The sequence below is a fragment of the Macaca nemestrina genome, chromosome 2 (assembly GCF_043159975.1).
Source record: "Macaca nemestrina isolate mMacNem1 chromosome 2, mMacNem.hap1, whole genome shotgun sequence".
Classification (NCBI taxonomy): domain Eukaryota; kingdom Metazoa; phylum Chordata; class Mammalia; order Primates; family Cercopithecidae; genus Macaca; species Macaca nemestrina.
This window is the reverse complement of record NC_092126.1, coordinates 111,685,041-111,698,956: the sequence shown is the minus strand read 5'-3', so window position 1 is coordinate 111,698,956 and position 13,916 is coordinate 111,685,041. Positions and strand designations below refer to the sequence as shown.

General features: G+C 46.3%; 2 protein-coding genes and 1 long non-coding RNA gene across 9 annotated transcripts in view; 1 reads left to right on the top strand and 2 right to left on the bottom strand.

Annotated features, from left to right (window-relative positions):
- Positions 1-6,549, bottom strand: part of LOC139361959 (uncharacterized) — a 28,365-nt gene extending 21,816 nt beyond the window's left edge. The window contains exon 1 of the long non-coding RNA XR_011620042.1: positions 1,688-6,549. This is a non-coding gene — a long non-coding RNA (uncharacterized lncRNA). The remainder of the gene's footprint in view (positions 1-1,687) is intronic.
- Positions 1-12,996, top strand: part of LOC105480398 (NME/NM23 nucleoside diphosphate kinase 6) — a 36,488-nt gene extending 23,492 nt beyond the window's left edge. For 4 of the 7 annotated variants that reach the window (XM_071091627.1, XM_071091624.1, XM_071091625.1 and 1 more), the window contains one exon: positions 11,235-12,996. In XM_071091627.1, the coding sequence (XP_070947728.1) occupies positions 11,235-11,431 (197 nt within the window). In that variant the 3' untranslated portion in view covers positions 11,432-12,996. Of the gene's footprint in view, positions 1-11,135 lie in introns of all 7 variants that reach the window. The other 3 variants (XM_071091632.1, XM_071091629.1, XM_071091630.1) reach the window with 2 other exon arrangements.
- The window catches only part of LOC105480400 (zinc finger protein 589), a 28,939-nt gene continuing 21,657 nt past the window's right edge, over positions 6,635-13,916 (bottom strand). Inside the window, 1 exon segment of the mRNA XM_011739204.3 lies at positions 6,635-8,893. Within this exon segment, the coding sequence (XP_011737506.3) occupies positions 7,029-8,893 (1,865 nt within the window). The 3' untranslated portion in view covers positions 6,635-7,028.

The window sequence follows — 13,916 nt, the reverse complement described above, 5'->3', positions numbered from 1 at the left end:
ACCACTGCTGGTTATAATAGATGTAATTTATCCAAGCTAAATTTTTATTAATAGTTACCCATGGAAATATGGATTCAAATCCTGCAGCTATTTGGTCTCGGGCTTTGAACCTGTCAGGCACTCCCTGTGGGACTCCAATGACATCTATGTAAACTTGAGAGTCAAAAGACCTTCTCTTATTTTTCGGTGTTGTGGTTTTTCTTTCTCTGGATGATGAAATGACAGGGTGAAAGGGATAGCCAATTGGACAAGAGCATAAGTACTGCTCCAGTTACTTGGCAGTGTCCAGTAAGGGTCCACCACAATACCACCATACATCCACTGGAGGATGACTAAGGCCAGACTGATGGGTAAGCTCTTGGAAGGGCTTAAGCTCACTGCATCCCGTTAAGCTTCCAAGGAATGCCAAATTCTCCCCCTGTTGTGAAAGACACAAAGTGAAACTGACATTGGGAGACGGAAGCTGGATGGTCCTCAGGGGCTGACCCACAGGGTGTTGGACTTTGGGATATAGCAGAGAGAGCGCTTGGCATGATTTGTTGCCCCAGGCTGTGGAATCCTGGAAAAAAAAAAAAGTACCACACAGCCCATGCCTGGTCGATCGAAGTGGACCTAGTGGAAAGGGGACAATCTGGGTCTCTGGTCTGCAGTGCGCACAAGCATAACAATTGCTTTTGTTTAACATGCGGACAGAATATTGAATGCATTCCAACCAGGCATTTACATCTTGATATCCTGTTTCAGTTGTTAGGCTTTGTCTTAAATCTTTTACTTCTACAAAATTTACTTTGGCATTGTTTTTAGGTAGAGTAGAAGTTTCGGATAAAGAAGAAGAAGGGGGTCAACAAAGCGTATTTTAAAGAAGCCTATGTGGTCATATCCATTGGCCTCCACTCCTAATCCATACAAGCGTTCTAAAGGGGGCACAGGATTGGTGGAGGTAGGGGCATTAATAGAGATTGTTACTGAGTTACAGTGGTCAAGTTGACAACTAGAGGGGGTGATTCCTTTGGTAAGGCGGAGGTAAGATTTTAGGTCGGTACAGATTTCTGGGGAGGTCCCGCCATATTCTCTGGTAGTTAGGATGACATCTGCCCACTGAGAACATATCTCCCAACTTGGGGTGTCTTGGTACCCCCGCCATGAGCAAGGCACGGGGTCAATGGCTTCTCTGAAGGGGCAGAGGTTTTTTTTTTTTTTTTTGAGATGGAGTCTCGCTCTGTTGCCCAGGCTGCAGTGCAGTGGCGTGATCTTGGCTCACTGCAAGCTCCGCCTCCCAGGTTCACGCCATTCTCCTGCCTCAGCCTCCCAAGTAGCTGGCTACAGGCTAAAAAATTAGCCACCACCATGCCTGGCTAATTTTTCGTATTTTTAGTAGAGACGGGGTTTCACCGTGTTAGCCAGGATGGTCTCGATCTCGTGACCTCGTGATCCACTCGCCTCAGCCTCCCAAAGTGCTGGGATTACAGGCGTGAGCCACCGCACCCAGCTGGGGCAGAGGTATTTTTCTAAAGTAGAGACATATCTTTCCCAGTATTCATCCTTTTGACAAGGCATGACAAGGCAAGCATCAAAGGTAATGATTTGGGGTGAGTCTGACCTAGTTACATTGATAACAAGGTCAGCAAGAGAATGAGGAAAGAAGAAAGGGGAATAGAATAGATAAGAGTGTTAAACTTTTCTTAACCTTAGGTTTGAGGGGGTTTTTTTCCCTTGGATAATGGGATAATTCCACGACTTCAGGAATGGCGGTGCTTTCTTGACTCAGGTGCGATCGGTCCATCTTTTCTTGCTGTTTGGACTGCAGTTTCAGTGGTTAGAGGCACTAGGCCAGCTCCTCAGGCTGGTGTCGAGGTACTGGAAACTCTAGGGGTGGCGCCTGTACTGGAAAATTGTGAGTTCTGAGAGAAGAGAAAGTGGAAGTATAAACCAAGTATGTAGGAATGTTGGATTGCTTTGAGAGGTAGTTTGGATTCTTAGTAGGGTAATAGGAAGTCAGAAGACATTTGATTTATGGCAACCAAGTCTCTAGAATTGTTTGGCTAAGGGTATAAATTCCTATACACATATAAACTTTGACTGTGCTATACACAGCTTGGGGTCTTTAATGGGTCCTGTAATGTAGGTGGAGATAAGACTTCCTTCATAAGAGGTTTGAATAACATTTCTCTGAGTTCCCTTTAGCGCCTACAGGAGAAACGCTCCTGCAGCATTATCTGATTTGCTAGGTTATTTTCTGGCTTACCTGATTTGCTAGGTTATTTTCTGGCTTACCTGATTTGCTAGGTTATTTTCTTGACTCTTGAAAGACAGGCTTTTTGGTGCCTGGGGACATGGACAATAGCTGTTTTTTTCTTTTCTGGTAACTGAAGGTTACTTAACACTTTGGTGATTAACGCCTCATAAACAAGGCTTTAACTTTTACTATTAATTCCGTCTGAAATTTTCTAAATGTATGAGCCACCGTAAAAGCATATTTAGAATTAGTATAGATGGATCCTTCTGGGTCCTGCAGGGACTTTAAAGCTTGACTAAGTGCAGACAGCTTATAAATTTGAATAGACAAATTATTAAACACTTTGATTTTCTCTCGAACTTTTATTAATCACTGAACACTTGTTGCATTCTTTTTCCCTTAATCACTTTTGAAGGAGGTTTCTCTTGTTTGGCCAGACGTGTGTATGGTAATCAGTTAAATCTAAACATGCGTGCTTTCTTTTTAGATTTGCATCTCTCATTAAGAAACTTGCTAGGTTACACGAATTATCAGTAATGTTAAACCATCCTTTTTAACAGGATAGCTTCACACTTATTTATACACATGTAATTCTTTTCTGGTAGCATATTTTAATATAAGTGACTTTAAGAGGCCGGACGCGGTGGCTCACGCCTGTAATCCCAGCACTTTGGGAGGCCGAGGCGGGTGGATCACAAGGTCAGGAAATCGAGACCATCCTGGCTAACGTGGTGAAACCCCGTCTCTACTAAAAAATACAAAAAAATTAGCCAGGTGTGGTGGCGGGTGCCTGTAGTCCCAGCTACTTGGGAGGCTGAGGCAGAAGAATGGCGTGAACCTGGGAGGCAGAGCATGCAGTGAGCCGAGATCACACCACTGCACTCCAGCCTGGGCGACAGAGCAAGACTCCATCTCAAAAAAAAAAAAAAAAAGTGACTTTAAAGAACCAAAATTCTTTTCTAGTGGATATTTTTACTTTTAACACTGACCTGACCACAATAAATGCTAGTGGATATATCTGCTGAAAGATTATTTACTACTTGCTTAGGAGACTTAGCTGCAGGGATACCTAGCTGCTTGGAGCTGCACCTTAGGCCCCGTATTACTTGACCTTGGCAAAAGTAAGGCAGGTGTCCCATACTGTAATCTGCTCGGGGCATAGGCTGGGGCCTGGCCCATATGTCTTGCAGAGCCGCTGTCAATATGGTGCTGGGAACTTGGACCAGCCAGGGGGCAGGAGCATGGGCTTTGCCTGCCACTGGGGCGTACTATGGGTGGGGCGATGCCGACAAGTTGCAGTGGATCCTTGATGTTACTAGCTCAGCAAAAGCTACCTGGCGAATTAGGAGCTTGGAGTTCTTTTTGGGAGGGGGACTTAGGCTGGGCCTGAGGGGAAGGATTGGGTGTATTAGGAGGGGGACTAGGGGTATTAGGTGGAGGATGGTCTAGGGGATACCATGTGCTGTTCTCTTTGCCAGGATCCCCCCTTCTCTCACTGGTTCTACAGTAGGGGCAGGTGCATAAGGGAAAAGGGAGGACAGGTCTTCACTTCCAACAAAGAGCATAGTCCAGTTCTTCTTGAGAAACTGGGCTTTTATTACTTACATGTTTAATTAAAAGTTGATATAGTATACCCTTAGTCAATCCAAACTTTGGCCAGAAGATTGAGGGACTGAGGATAGGTCTTTGAGACCAAATAGAACAGCAATTATTTTATCATGTTCCTTTGTCTTATGTTTAGTTCTCTTGTTATCTTTCCAACCTTTTAGCATGAGACCTAAGGGGCTATCAGGTGGTATATCTTTGAGACCTAGGGGACTATCAGGCAGTGTATCTTTGTTGCTAACTTTATATTTTTTGCTTGTATTATTTACCATACTGGGTCCGGGCTAGGCTCTATCTCTCATATTAGGAATCTCTTGCCTAGCGGGGGCTTGCTGTGGCTCAACCCCTCATATTAGGGGTCTCTTGCCTGTCCTTCACTGAAAGCTTTGCTAATTCACCTATCCTTTAGCTCCACCTGCTGGAGGTTCCTTGCACCCTTCTTTCACTGTCCACTCTGGCCGAACATTCCCTTGAGGGAATGTTCCAGGTCACTCTTAGCATTGATGGCGGGTCAGTATAAACCCCAGACAGGACCCCCAAAGGGCCACCCTAAGCCATATGAGATGACCATGGAACCGCAGATTGGACTCATTCCGCACAGCAGTAGTGCTTGTTACCATTCATGCACTTTCAACCTCCAGAATGCCCTGACACCCGCAAAACCACTAGAGAAATATTTTGTCACCCCTGCGATGTTTTCTACCTTGGTCTGTGCAGTCTACCTGGTCACCGCTGTATTGCAAGTCTTTCTTCCCCGCGTTGTTGAGAGTCCGTCCAGGTTTATTCGTCACAACAGGTGGGTCTCAATCTCCCGTCCCTGAGGCCACCAACAGGGCAGTGGGTTGTGTCTCCCCTGGGTAGGTTGACTGAAGACCCCTTCCCAAAGGAGAATGGGGATCCTGGACGAGCCCCTAGAATTGCTGGATATAAAATGCCCCAGGAATAAATGCTGGGTGCCATGAAGTAAAACCAGCACTCAGGCAAAAGTTTAATTCTCTAAGCAAGGTAATTTACTTCTACAGAAGGGTGCCACCTGTGTCAATTAAGATCACATGAGCACACAGAAAAAGAGAGACCAGGATTTTTTTTATCCTTAACATAGTCCCTATCTCTGTGTCACTCCCCCCATGGGCTGTGGTTGGACTGCACAATCTGAGCTGACCCAATTGGCCACTTGTACATATTTTCCTAAATATAGAAGGGGAGGGGGACATGAGGTACAGAGGTGTAGTGTGTAGTTTCAGAGGAACAATGGGTACAGGTAACCAAGGGAACAGATGTGAGTTATTGACTAGAGCTGATGGGAAGGGGGTAGGCTGTTTACGGTAACTAGAGGCAAGGAAGAACAAGAAAGTTGAGTTTGAGAACAAGGATAAGGAAGTTAACGGGCTAAACCCTTTGAAGAGAAATTCAGACTTATTGCATCTTACAATCTCTTCCTGTGACTGCCTGGACCTGACAGTCCTCTTGCCGGACCAGACCTGTGCGGTGTCTCCACAGTGCCCACATGGATTTTAATAGAAAATGAACACTTTTTTCTCCCCCTCATATTTAAAGTAGTTGTTTGATCATTAATTTTTCCACTTTTGTTTTTCTATGGGAGAAGTAACTTCGAGGTCTTGTGGAATGATGGTGTCCCACCCTTCCCCTGCACAGCAACCCCTACACACACACATACGCACACTTTCTGTGGCTTTTAGCTCAGGCCATGGACACTTCCTATGGCTTTTAGCTCAGGCCATGGGAAATGGGCAGCATTAGGGTGGTAGACCAGGCAGTGGGGAGATCCTACATTCCAGGTACCCCCAGCCCTTCCCCTAACCAGGCTAACCTTGGGGATTCCCTGGAGATCAACCACTTCCAGTGAGAGTGAGTGGACAAAAGCCTCTGGATCAGCCATTCCTTCTCTCTCTCCAAGTCCTTCTTCCTCTCCAGCATCAAAACCAAGCCTAAGTATTTTGAGGTTACACAAACATCTCTCCCCTTCTTTTCTGTGGCAGTCTCTTAGCAAATAAAGGCACTGGGGCCTGAGTGGACAGCTCTCCAAGGTACACTCATTGACATAGGGTGTCAGGTAGGGCCAGCCCCAGGCCAAGGGAGTAAGGTAAACTGTCAGAACCTGGGCCATATGGGCCCTGGGAGTGTGAGGAGAGACAAATGGCTAAAGGCCCTAGCACTATTCCTGGATGTAATTTAGCCACCCAAGCATGGCTAAAACACTGGGTACTGAGATTGGATGATTTAAGAGGAGCTGTGTTTAAAAACTTTTTTTTTTTTTTTGAGACGGAGTCTCACTCTGTCACCCAGGCTGGAGTGCAGTGGCGCGATTTCGGCTCACTGCAAGCTCCGCCTCCCGGGTTCACGCCATTCTCCCGCCTCAGCCTCCGAGTAGCTGGGACTACAGGCGCCCGCCACCACACCCGGCTAGTTTTTTGTATTTTTAGTAGAGACAGGGTTTCACCGTGTTAGCCAGGATGGTCTCGATCTCCTGACCTCGTGATCCACCCGTCTCGGCCTCCCAAAGTGCTGGGATTACAGGCTTGAGCCACCGCGCCCGGCCTTAAAAACTCTTAAATCTGGTATTGGAAGGTCAATGATGTGGCATTGCTAGATCCCTGTCATTGAAGGCCAAGGTGGTGTGGCTATGATATTTAAGTCCTGAGTCTGAAGAACTTTTAGAGTATGGTTAAAGAATCTTGGATTTGGGCCTGGAGGGTTAGGAAGGGGACCTGGTTAAGGAGTCCCTCAGATTGTAGAGTTGGAAACTGAACTCTGAGTAAAATCTAAAGGTGGGGTAGGAGAGGACACAGCAAAGGCTAGAGATGTATAAAAAAATAAAGCAGGAGAGTGTCATAGAAGCCAATGGAAGAACACAGTTGCAGGAGGAAGTAGTCAGATGCAAAGACCATTCCTCTAAGGGGACTGTCACTTGACAGCTCTGCCCTCAGAAGTTAGATCTCTGCCATCTTCACATCTGTAGGAATATAAGTGGTCAGAAGACTCTCCCTAAAGCCCTTAGAACGAGAGTGGGGTGGGTGTACAGTGGATAGATTTGACTCCCAGTATCTCTTAAGGGGCCACTTCCAGCCAACACTTTACTCTCACTCCATGAAGAAGGCTTCTCCCGAGTGTGTCCTCTGACATGTGACAAGGAATGATGTCCACGTACAGCTCTGTCCACATTACCTTACAAACAAGGCTTCTCCCTGAGCATTTCTGCTGGTGCGGCTGATGGCTGACTTGCGAAAATCACATCCTCACTCCTTGCACCTCTAAAGTTTTTCCCCAAATGTGTCTTCTGGTGTATGTTGAGCTGTGACTTCCTCCTAAAGCCTCGCCCACACTCCGTGCAAGCATAAGGCTTCTCCCCCGAGTGTATCCTCTGATGTAAGCTGAGAGTGGACTTGTGGCTAAAGTTTCGCCCACACTCCATGCACGCGTAAGGCTTCTCTCCTGTGTGTGTCCTCCAGTGTCTGCTGAGGAGTATCTTCCGGCCAAATCCCCGCCCACATTCCCCACACACATAAGGCTTCTCCCCTGAATGTGTCTGCTCGTGTGCGAGGAGAGTTGATTTATCACGAAAGCCTCGCCCACACTGGCTGCACACATAAGGTTTCTCCCCGGAGTGTGTACTCCGGTGGTAGTGGAGGGTTGACTGAGCGATAAAGCCTCACCCACACTCTCCGCAGACATAAGGCTTTTCTCTTGTGTGTGTCCTCTGGTGTCTGATGAGCTGTGATTTTGTGATAAAGCCGCGCCCACACTCCGCGCACGCATAAGGCTTCTCCCCAGAGTGTATCCTCTGATGTACACTAAGAGCGGACTTGAGGCTAAAGTTTCGCCCACACTCAAAGCACGTGTAAGGCTTCTCTCCCGTGTGTGTCCTCCAGTGTCCACTGAGGAATATCCTCCGGCTAAATCCCCGCCCACATTCCCCACACACATAAGGCTTCTCTCCTGAGTGTGTTCTCCGATGTGATTTGAGCGTCGACTTCTGGCTAAATCCATGCCCACACTCCTCACACACATGAGGTTTCACCTCTGAATGTGTCCACTGGTGTAGGAGGAGAGTCGATTTAGCACGAAAGCCTCGCCCACACTCTCTGCAAACAAAAGGCTTCTCATCTGAATGTATCCTCTGGTGTGTGTTGAGACATGATCTCCTTACAAAGCCTCGGCCACAGTCCCTGCACACGTAAGGCTTATCCCCTGTGTGAATTCTCTGGTGCTTAATGAGTTCTGACTTTTCACGAAAGCCTCGCCCACACACTGTGCACATAAATGACTTCTCCCTTGTGTGTGTCCTCTGATGTCTGATGAGGTATGGCTTGCAGCTAAAGCCTCGCCCACACTGGCTGCACACATAAGGTTTCTCCCCAGAGTGTGTACTCAGGTGGTTGCGGAGGACTGACTCAACTATAAAGCCTCGCCCACACTCTCCGCAGACATAAGGCTTTTCTCCTGTGTGTGTCCTCTGGTGTATGATGAGCTGTGACTTCCTGCTAAAGCCGCGCCCACACTCCCTGCACACCTGTGACTGCCTTTTGTCTGAAGATTTTTCTGCTGTGACTGCCTTCTGTCTGAACAGGTTTGACTTCTGGTTAAAAGCTAGTGCACACTCTCCAAACCTGACTGCTCCAAACCCTGGGGTTTCTGCCCTCTTGGAAATTCTGTCTACTTCCTCAGAGCTTGCATTCTGGGCTGGACTGAGCTGTATCTCTAATATTCTGTTGCCTCCCTGAGAGCTTATTGGTGGTCTCTGGAACAGGCTAGAGAAACCCACTAAAGTCCCCCTCTCATTTGTACTCCAAAACAAGGGTCTGACGCCTCCTTCCACTCGTTGATCTTCTGCTTCAGCCCCCCTGTGATTTTTATCAGAAGGACATTGTGGCTGTGGCTGATCCCCTGGGCAGGGGTTTCCTGGGTGGAGTTGATTTCCTGCATGGAAACCTGGAATGGGATGATTGTGTAGCTCATCTTGGCTGAGGAATTGCTGACTGCCAAAAGCCAGAGGGCAAGAAGGGCAGGTGTGGACTTCTGGCTTTGATTCTGCTGAAGACAGAAAGTTTCCAGTCAGAAAAGTCACAGGAAGGGCTGACTGGGCTCCTGTTTTATGGTAAGACCTGGCCCATTAATCATTCTAAATGATTAAAGTCTTTCTCCCCAAGATGTGCTATGCAGGACCTGTATTTCCATTCAACTTCTTCAAACTTTTGATTTGGAAATCATTTCAAATAGACAGAAAAGCTGCAAGAATATGAATAATACAAAGGGCCAGGTACAGTGGATCATGCCTGTTAATCCCAGCACTTTGGGAGGACAAGGTGGGCGGATTGCCTGAGCTCAGGACTTGAAGACTAGCCTGGGCAACACGGTGAACGCCGTCACAAAAAAAGTTCCTGATGTTTCCCATGATTAGATTCAGATTATACATTGCACTCCATTTTTACCTATTACATGTTTTACTTTAATCCAAAAAAACCCACAGCCGAATCTATTCTATATATTATCCCAACAGAAAATCTTCCAAGTAGGCATCTGAGACATCCTCAGCTCTGTAAATATCTACAGTTATACTAAAATTATCTTCTACCATAATCACATAATGCCACAAGCATTTGTTTCCACTGAGAGAGAACAGTCTTTGTGACCTATATGGGAATGCTCTTTATGACTTTTCCTTTGAGAAGGATGGATTGAGATAGGAGTCACTTAGTCTCGATGTCCGCCAATGTAGAATGCAGTACAGAATAGTAGTTGAAGAATGTGCATAGGAAGCCTTCATTTGAGTTTCCCCACTTATCAGTAGATATTTATTAGAGGAAGATTACATGCCAGGTTCTACAGAAGTAAGGATTCATCAGTGGAGAAGACAGGCACAACTGACTTAAAGGAGGCTGGCTCTTGGTCCTCCAATCCAAGACCTGCTCTTCCCTGTTTTCCACAAGTCAGCAAATACAGCAATGTTACCATTGAGCTGTACTTTCCTAAGAAATATCAAAATTAAATTGCAACTGTTTCTAACCAGCTGAAAATAACAACCATGAACCTTTTGTAATCCAGGCCAGACCCTTTATCAGCCTAACTGAAGACCCTTGCCTAACTAATAAATAGGATTTTTTTTTTTTTGAGACAGAGTCTCACTCTGTCGCCAGGCTCGAGTGCAGTGGCACGATCTCGGCTCACTGCAACCTCTACCTCCCGGGTTCAAGTGATTCTCTCGCCTCAGCCTCCCAAGTAGCTGGGACTACAGGCGCCCATCACTCCACCCAGCTAATTTCTGTATTTTTAGTAGAGACGGGGTTTCACCATGTTGGGCAAGATGGTCTCAATCTCTTGACCTTGTGATCCACCCACCTCGCGGCCTCCCAAAGTGCTGGGATTATAGGTGTGAGTCACCGCCTGGCCTTTTTTTTTTTTTTTTTTGGAGACAGTTTCACTCTTGTCGCCCAGCCTGGAGTGTAATGGTGGGATCTCCGCTCACTGCAACTTCCACCTCCTGGGTTCGAGCAATTCTCCTGCCTCAGCCTCCTGAGTGGTTGGGATTACAGGCGCGCGCCACCATAAACGGCTAATTTTTGTATTTTTAGTAGAGACGCGGTTTCACCATGTTGGCCAGGCTGGTTTCGAACTCCTGATCTCAGGTGATCCCACCCTCCTCAGCCTCCCAAAGTGCTGGGATTACAAGTGTGAGCCACTGCGCTGGCCAGGAGAATTGTTTTAACCAAACATGTATAGACCCATGGATTCATTCCATCCTATGCAGAGTCCTGGTCTTTCATATTTAATTAGCACAAATGCCATAAAACTGCCTTCCTACTATTTAGTAGTCCTCTCTGTGAACTATTCAGTAAGGTTTCTTTACTATTCATTCCCTTGCCTGACAATTAAATAAACTCCAAATTTTTATTTATTTATTCACTTGTATAAAGTTCCGATGGTCTTTATTACCTGAATTTGGATTGTAAGCTCTATTACCATTATTATTATCCTTAATAATAATAGACCCCATAATAAACATCACTTACTATGGGCCCAGCATTGTGTTTTGTGCTATGCAGGGCTTTACATAAAGACCAAATTTAATCCTGGTATTATCATTTCATAGATCGGGAAATTGAAGTTTAGAAGGATTAGTAACTTTGTGTCCACAGTCATAAAGTAAGAAAGGACAAGACAGGGTTCAGGATGCCAAAATATGTGTTCCTAAATACTCTCAATACACCACGAATCACTCTGAGCTGTTTAAAGGCCTATGTTCTATAAATAATGAGATCCTTGCTTCTTTGACTAGGCCTTTGAAGAAAAGAAGCCAGTGAGAATTAAGCCCCCTGACATAGATGCAATACCTCTTGGGAAAGCTAACCAACTTTGGCCTTTGAACTACATCTAGGGGCCAGGAGTGTTCCAGGCTTTGACTACTCTAGGCTTGCAAAGCTGCCATCCAGACATCCTGATGATCAGATTCCCAGACACCCAGACCAACTGCTCCAACTCTCTCAGGACAGGAAGAGGGATGAGGACTACCTAAGCTACACTGCTCCAGAGGAGTCACTGAAACCAGGACCCCTCTCCATCCAGAAGAAATGAAGCCCTGGAGCCACAGAGTGCTGCCCTAGAATCAGGAATCGAAGAATGTGGTGGTGGGAGCGGGTGACTAAAGCCAAATGGGGCAGGGCACCGTGGCTCATGCTTGTAATCCTAACACTTAGGGAGGCCGAGGCGGGTGGATCACTTGAAGTCAGGAGTTCAAGACCAGCCTGGCAAACATGGTGAAATCTCATCTCTATTCAAGATACAAAAATTAGCCGGACATGATGGCAGGCGCCTGTAATCCCAGCTACTCGGGAGGTTGAGGCAGGAGAATCACTTGAACGCAGGAGGCGGAGGTCGCTGTGAGCCAGGATCGCACCATCGTACTCCAGCCTGGGTGACAGAACAAGACTCTGTCTCAGACAAATAAATAATAAAGCCAACTGGACCCCCATCCATCCAAAAGAAATTAAGCCCTGGAGCCACAGAGTTCTGTCCTAGAAGAAGGAACAGAAGAATGGAATGGGAGTGGGTGACTAAAGCCAATTCTTCCTCTTATTTTATTTTATTTTATTTTTTTGAGACAGAGTCTCTGTTGCCCAGGCTGCAGTGCAATGGTGTGATCCTGGCTCACTGCAACCTCCGCTTCCCAGGTTCAAGCAATTCTCTTGCCTCAGCCTCCCAAGTAGCTGGGACTACAGGGGTGTGCCACTGTGCCCAGCTAACTTTTGTATTTTTAATAGTGACGGGGTTTCACCATGTTGCCCAGGCTGGTCTCGAACTCCTGAGCTTTGAACTCAGCCTCCCAAAGAGCAAGGATTACAGGTGTGAGCCACCGCGCCTGGCCTTTTTATTTTTATTTATTTATTTATTTATTTATTTTTGGGATGGAGTCTCGCTCTGTCACCCAGGCTGGAGTGCAGTGGCGTGATCTCGACTCACTGCAACCTCCGCCTCCCGGATTCAAGCGATTCTCCTGCCTCAGCCTCCTGAATAGCTGGGATTACAGGCACATGCCACCTCGCCCAGCTAATAGTTTTAGTAGAGACAGGGTTTCACCATGTTGGTCATGCTGGTCTCGAACTCCTGACCTCATGATCCGCCCGCCTCGGCCTCCCAATGTGCTGGGATTAGAAGCGTGAGCCACTGCACCTGGCCTCTTCCTTCTTTTTTCTACATTTCTAATAAACAAGACCCTTCAACTTAAAAAAAAGGAAGTCCATAATGTTCAGAGTAAAAGCCAAGCTGCTCAGAGGGCCCACTGGGTTCCACCTACTGCTTCTTTGACTCAAGCCTATTCTCCAGCCTTCATTTGTTCCATCTGAGCCACACTATCCTCCCATCCAGATGACTTACACTGTCTGGTTTCTATGTCTACAGCACCCTTCTCCCATACATATCACTGGTATAGTCTAAGAATGCAGAACTAGACCCGGGGTTTAATAGTCAATACATACTTTTGAGTAAATGAGTGACAGGAGCCAAGTTAATTAAAAAAGGACTAGAGGGTTAGGCAGAAGATGTTCTCAATACTGTCAGAACAAAAGCCTCCTTTTTATAACTTATGTTTCGTAACACCTCACTTACTGTCCTGAAATAAAATTCATATTTAATTAAATGTACTCATATGCAGAATGTTTTGTGTTTTTTTTCTCTCCAAGATGGAGTCTTGCTCTGTCGCCCAGGCTGAAGTGCAGTGGTGCAATCTTGGCTCACTGCAACCTCCGCCTCCCAGGTTCAAGTGATTCTCCTGCCTCAGCCTCCTGCATAGCTGGGATTACAGGTGCACATCACCATGCCTGGCTGATTTTTTTTTTTTTTTCTATTTTTAGTAGAGGTGGGGTTACACCGTGTTGGCCTAGACTGTTCTCAAACTCCTGACCTCGTGATCCGCCGGCCTCAGCCTCCCAAAGTGCTGGGATTACAGGCATGAGCCACCACGCCTGGCCGCAGAATGTTTTAATAATTTAATAATGTTTAATAATGTTTTAATAATGTTTAATAATGTAAAACATTACAAAGAAAGGAACTGGGCGTGGCAGCTCACACCTGTAATCCCAACACTTTGGGAGGCTGAGGCAGGCAGATCATCTGAGGTCAGTAGTTTGAGACCAGCCTGACCAACATGGTGAAATCCTGTCTCCACTAAAAATACAAAAATTAGCCGGGCATGGCGGCACATGCCTGTAATCCCAGCTACTCAGGAGGCTGAGGCAGGACAATTGCATGAACTGGGGAGGCAGAGGTTGCCATGAGCCGAGATTGCACCACTGCACTCCAGCCTGGGGGACAAGAGCAAAGTTCAGTCTCAAAAAAAAAAGAAAAAAAGAAAAAAAGAAAGTAATTTACAATAAAAATATTCATTTCAATATGTAATCTCTTGACAGGGCTACATTATGAGACATACCAGAGCAATCAGGTGCTTATAGGACAAGACAAGTGCTTATACTGTAGACAAGACAGCTACAAATGCAGACACACGTGGATGTGCCTTATTGATGACTATGTGTGTTCTAGTAGTGACAGACCTAAGTGTGCTATG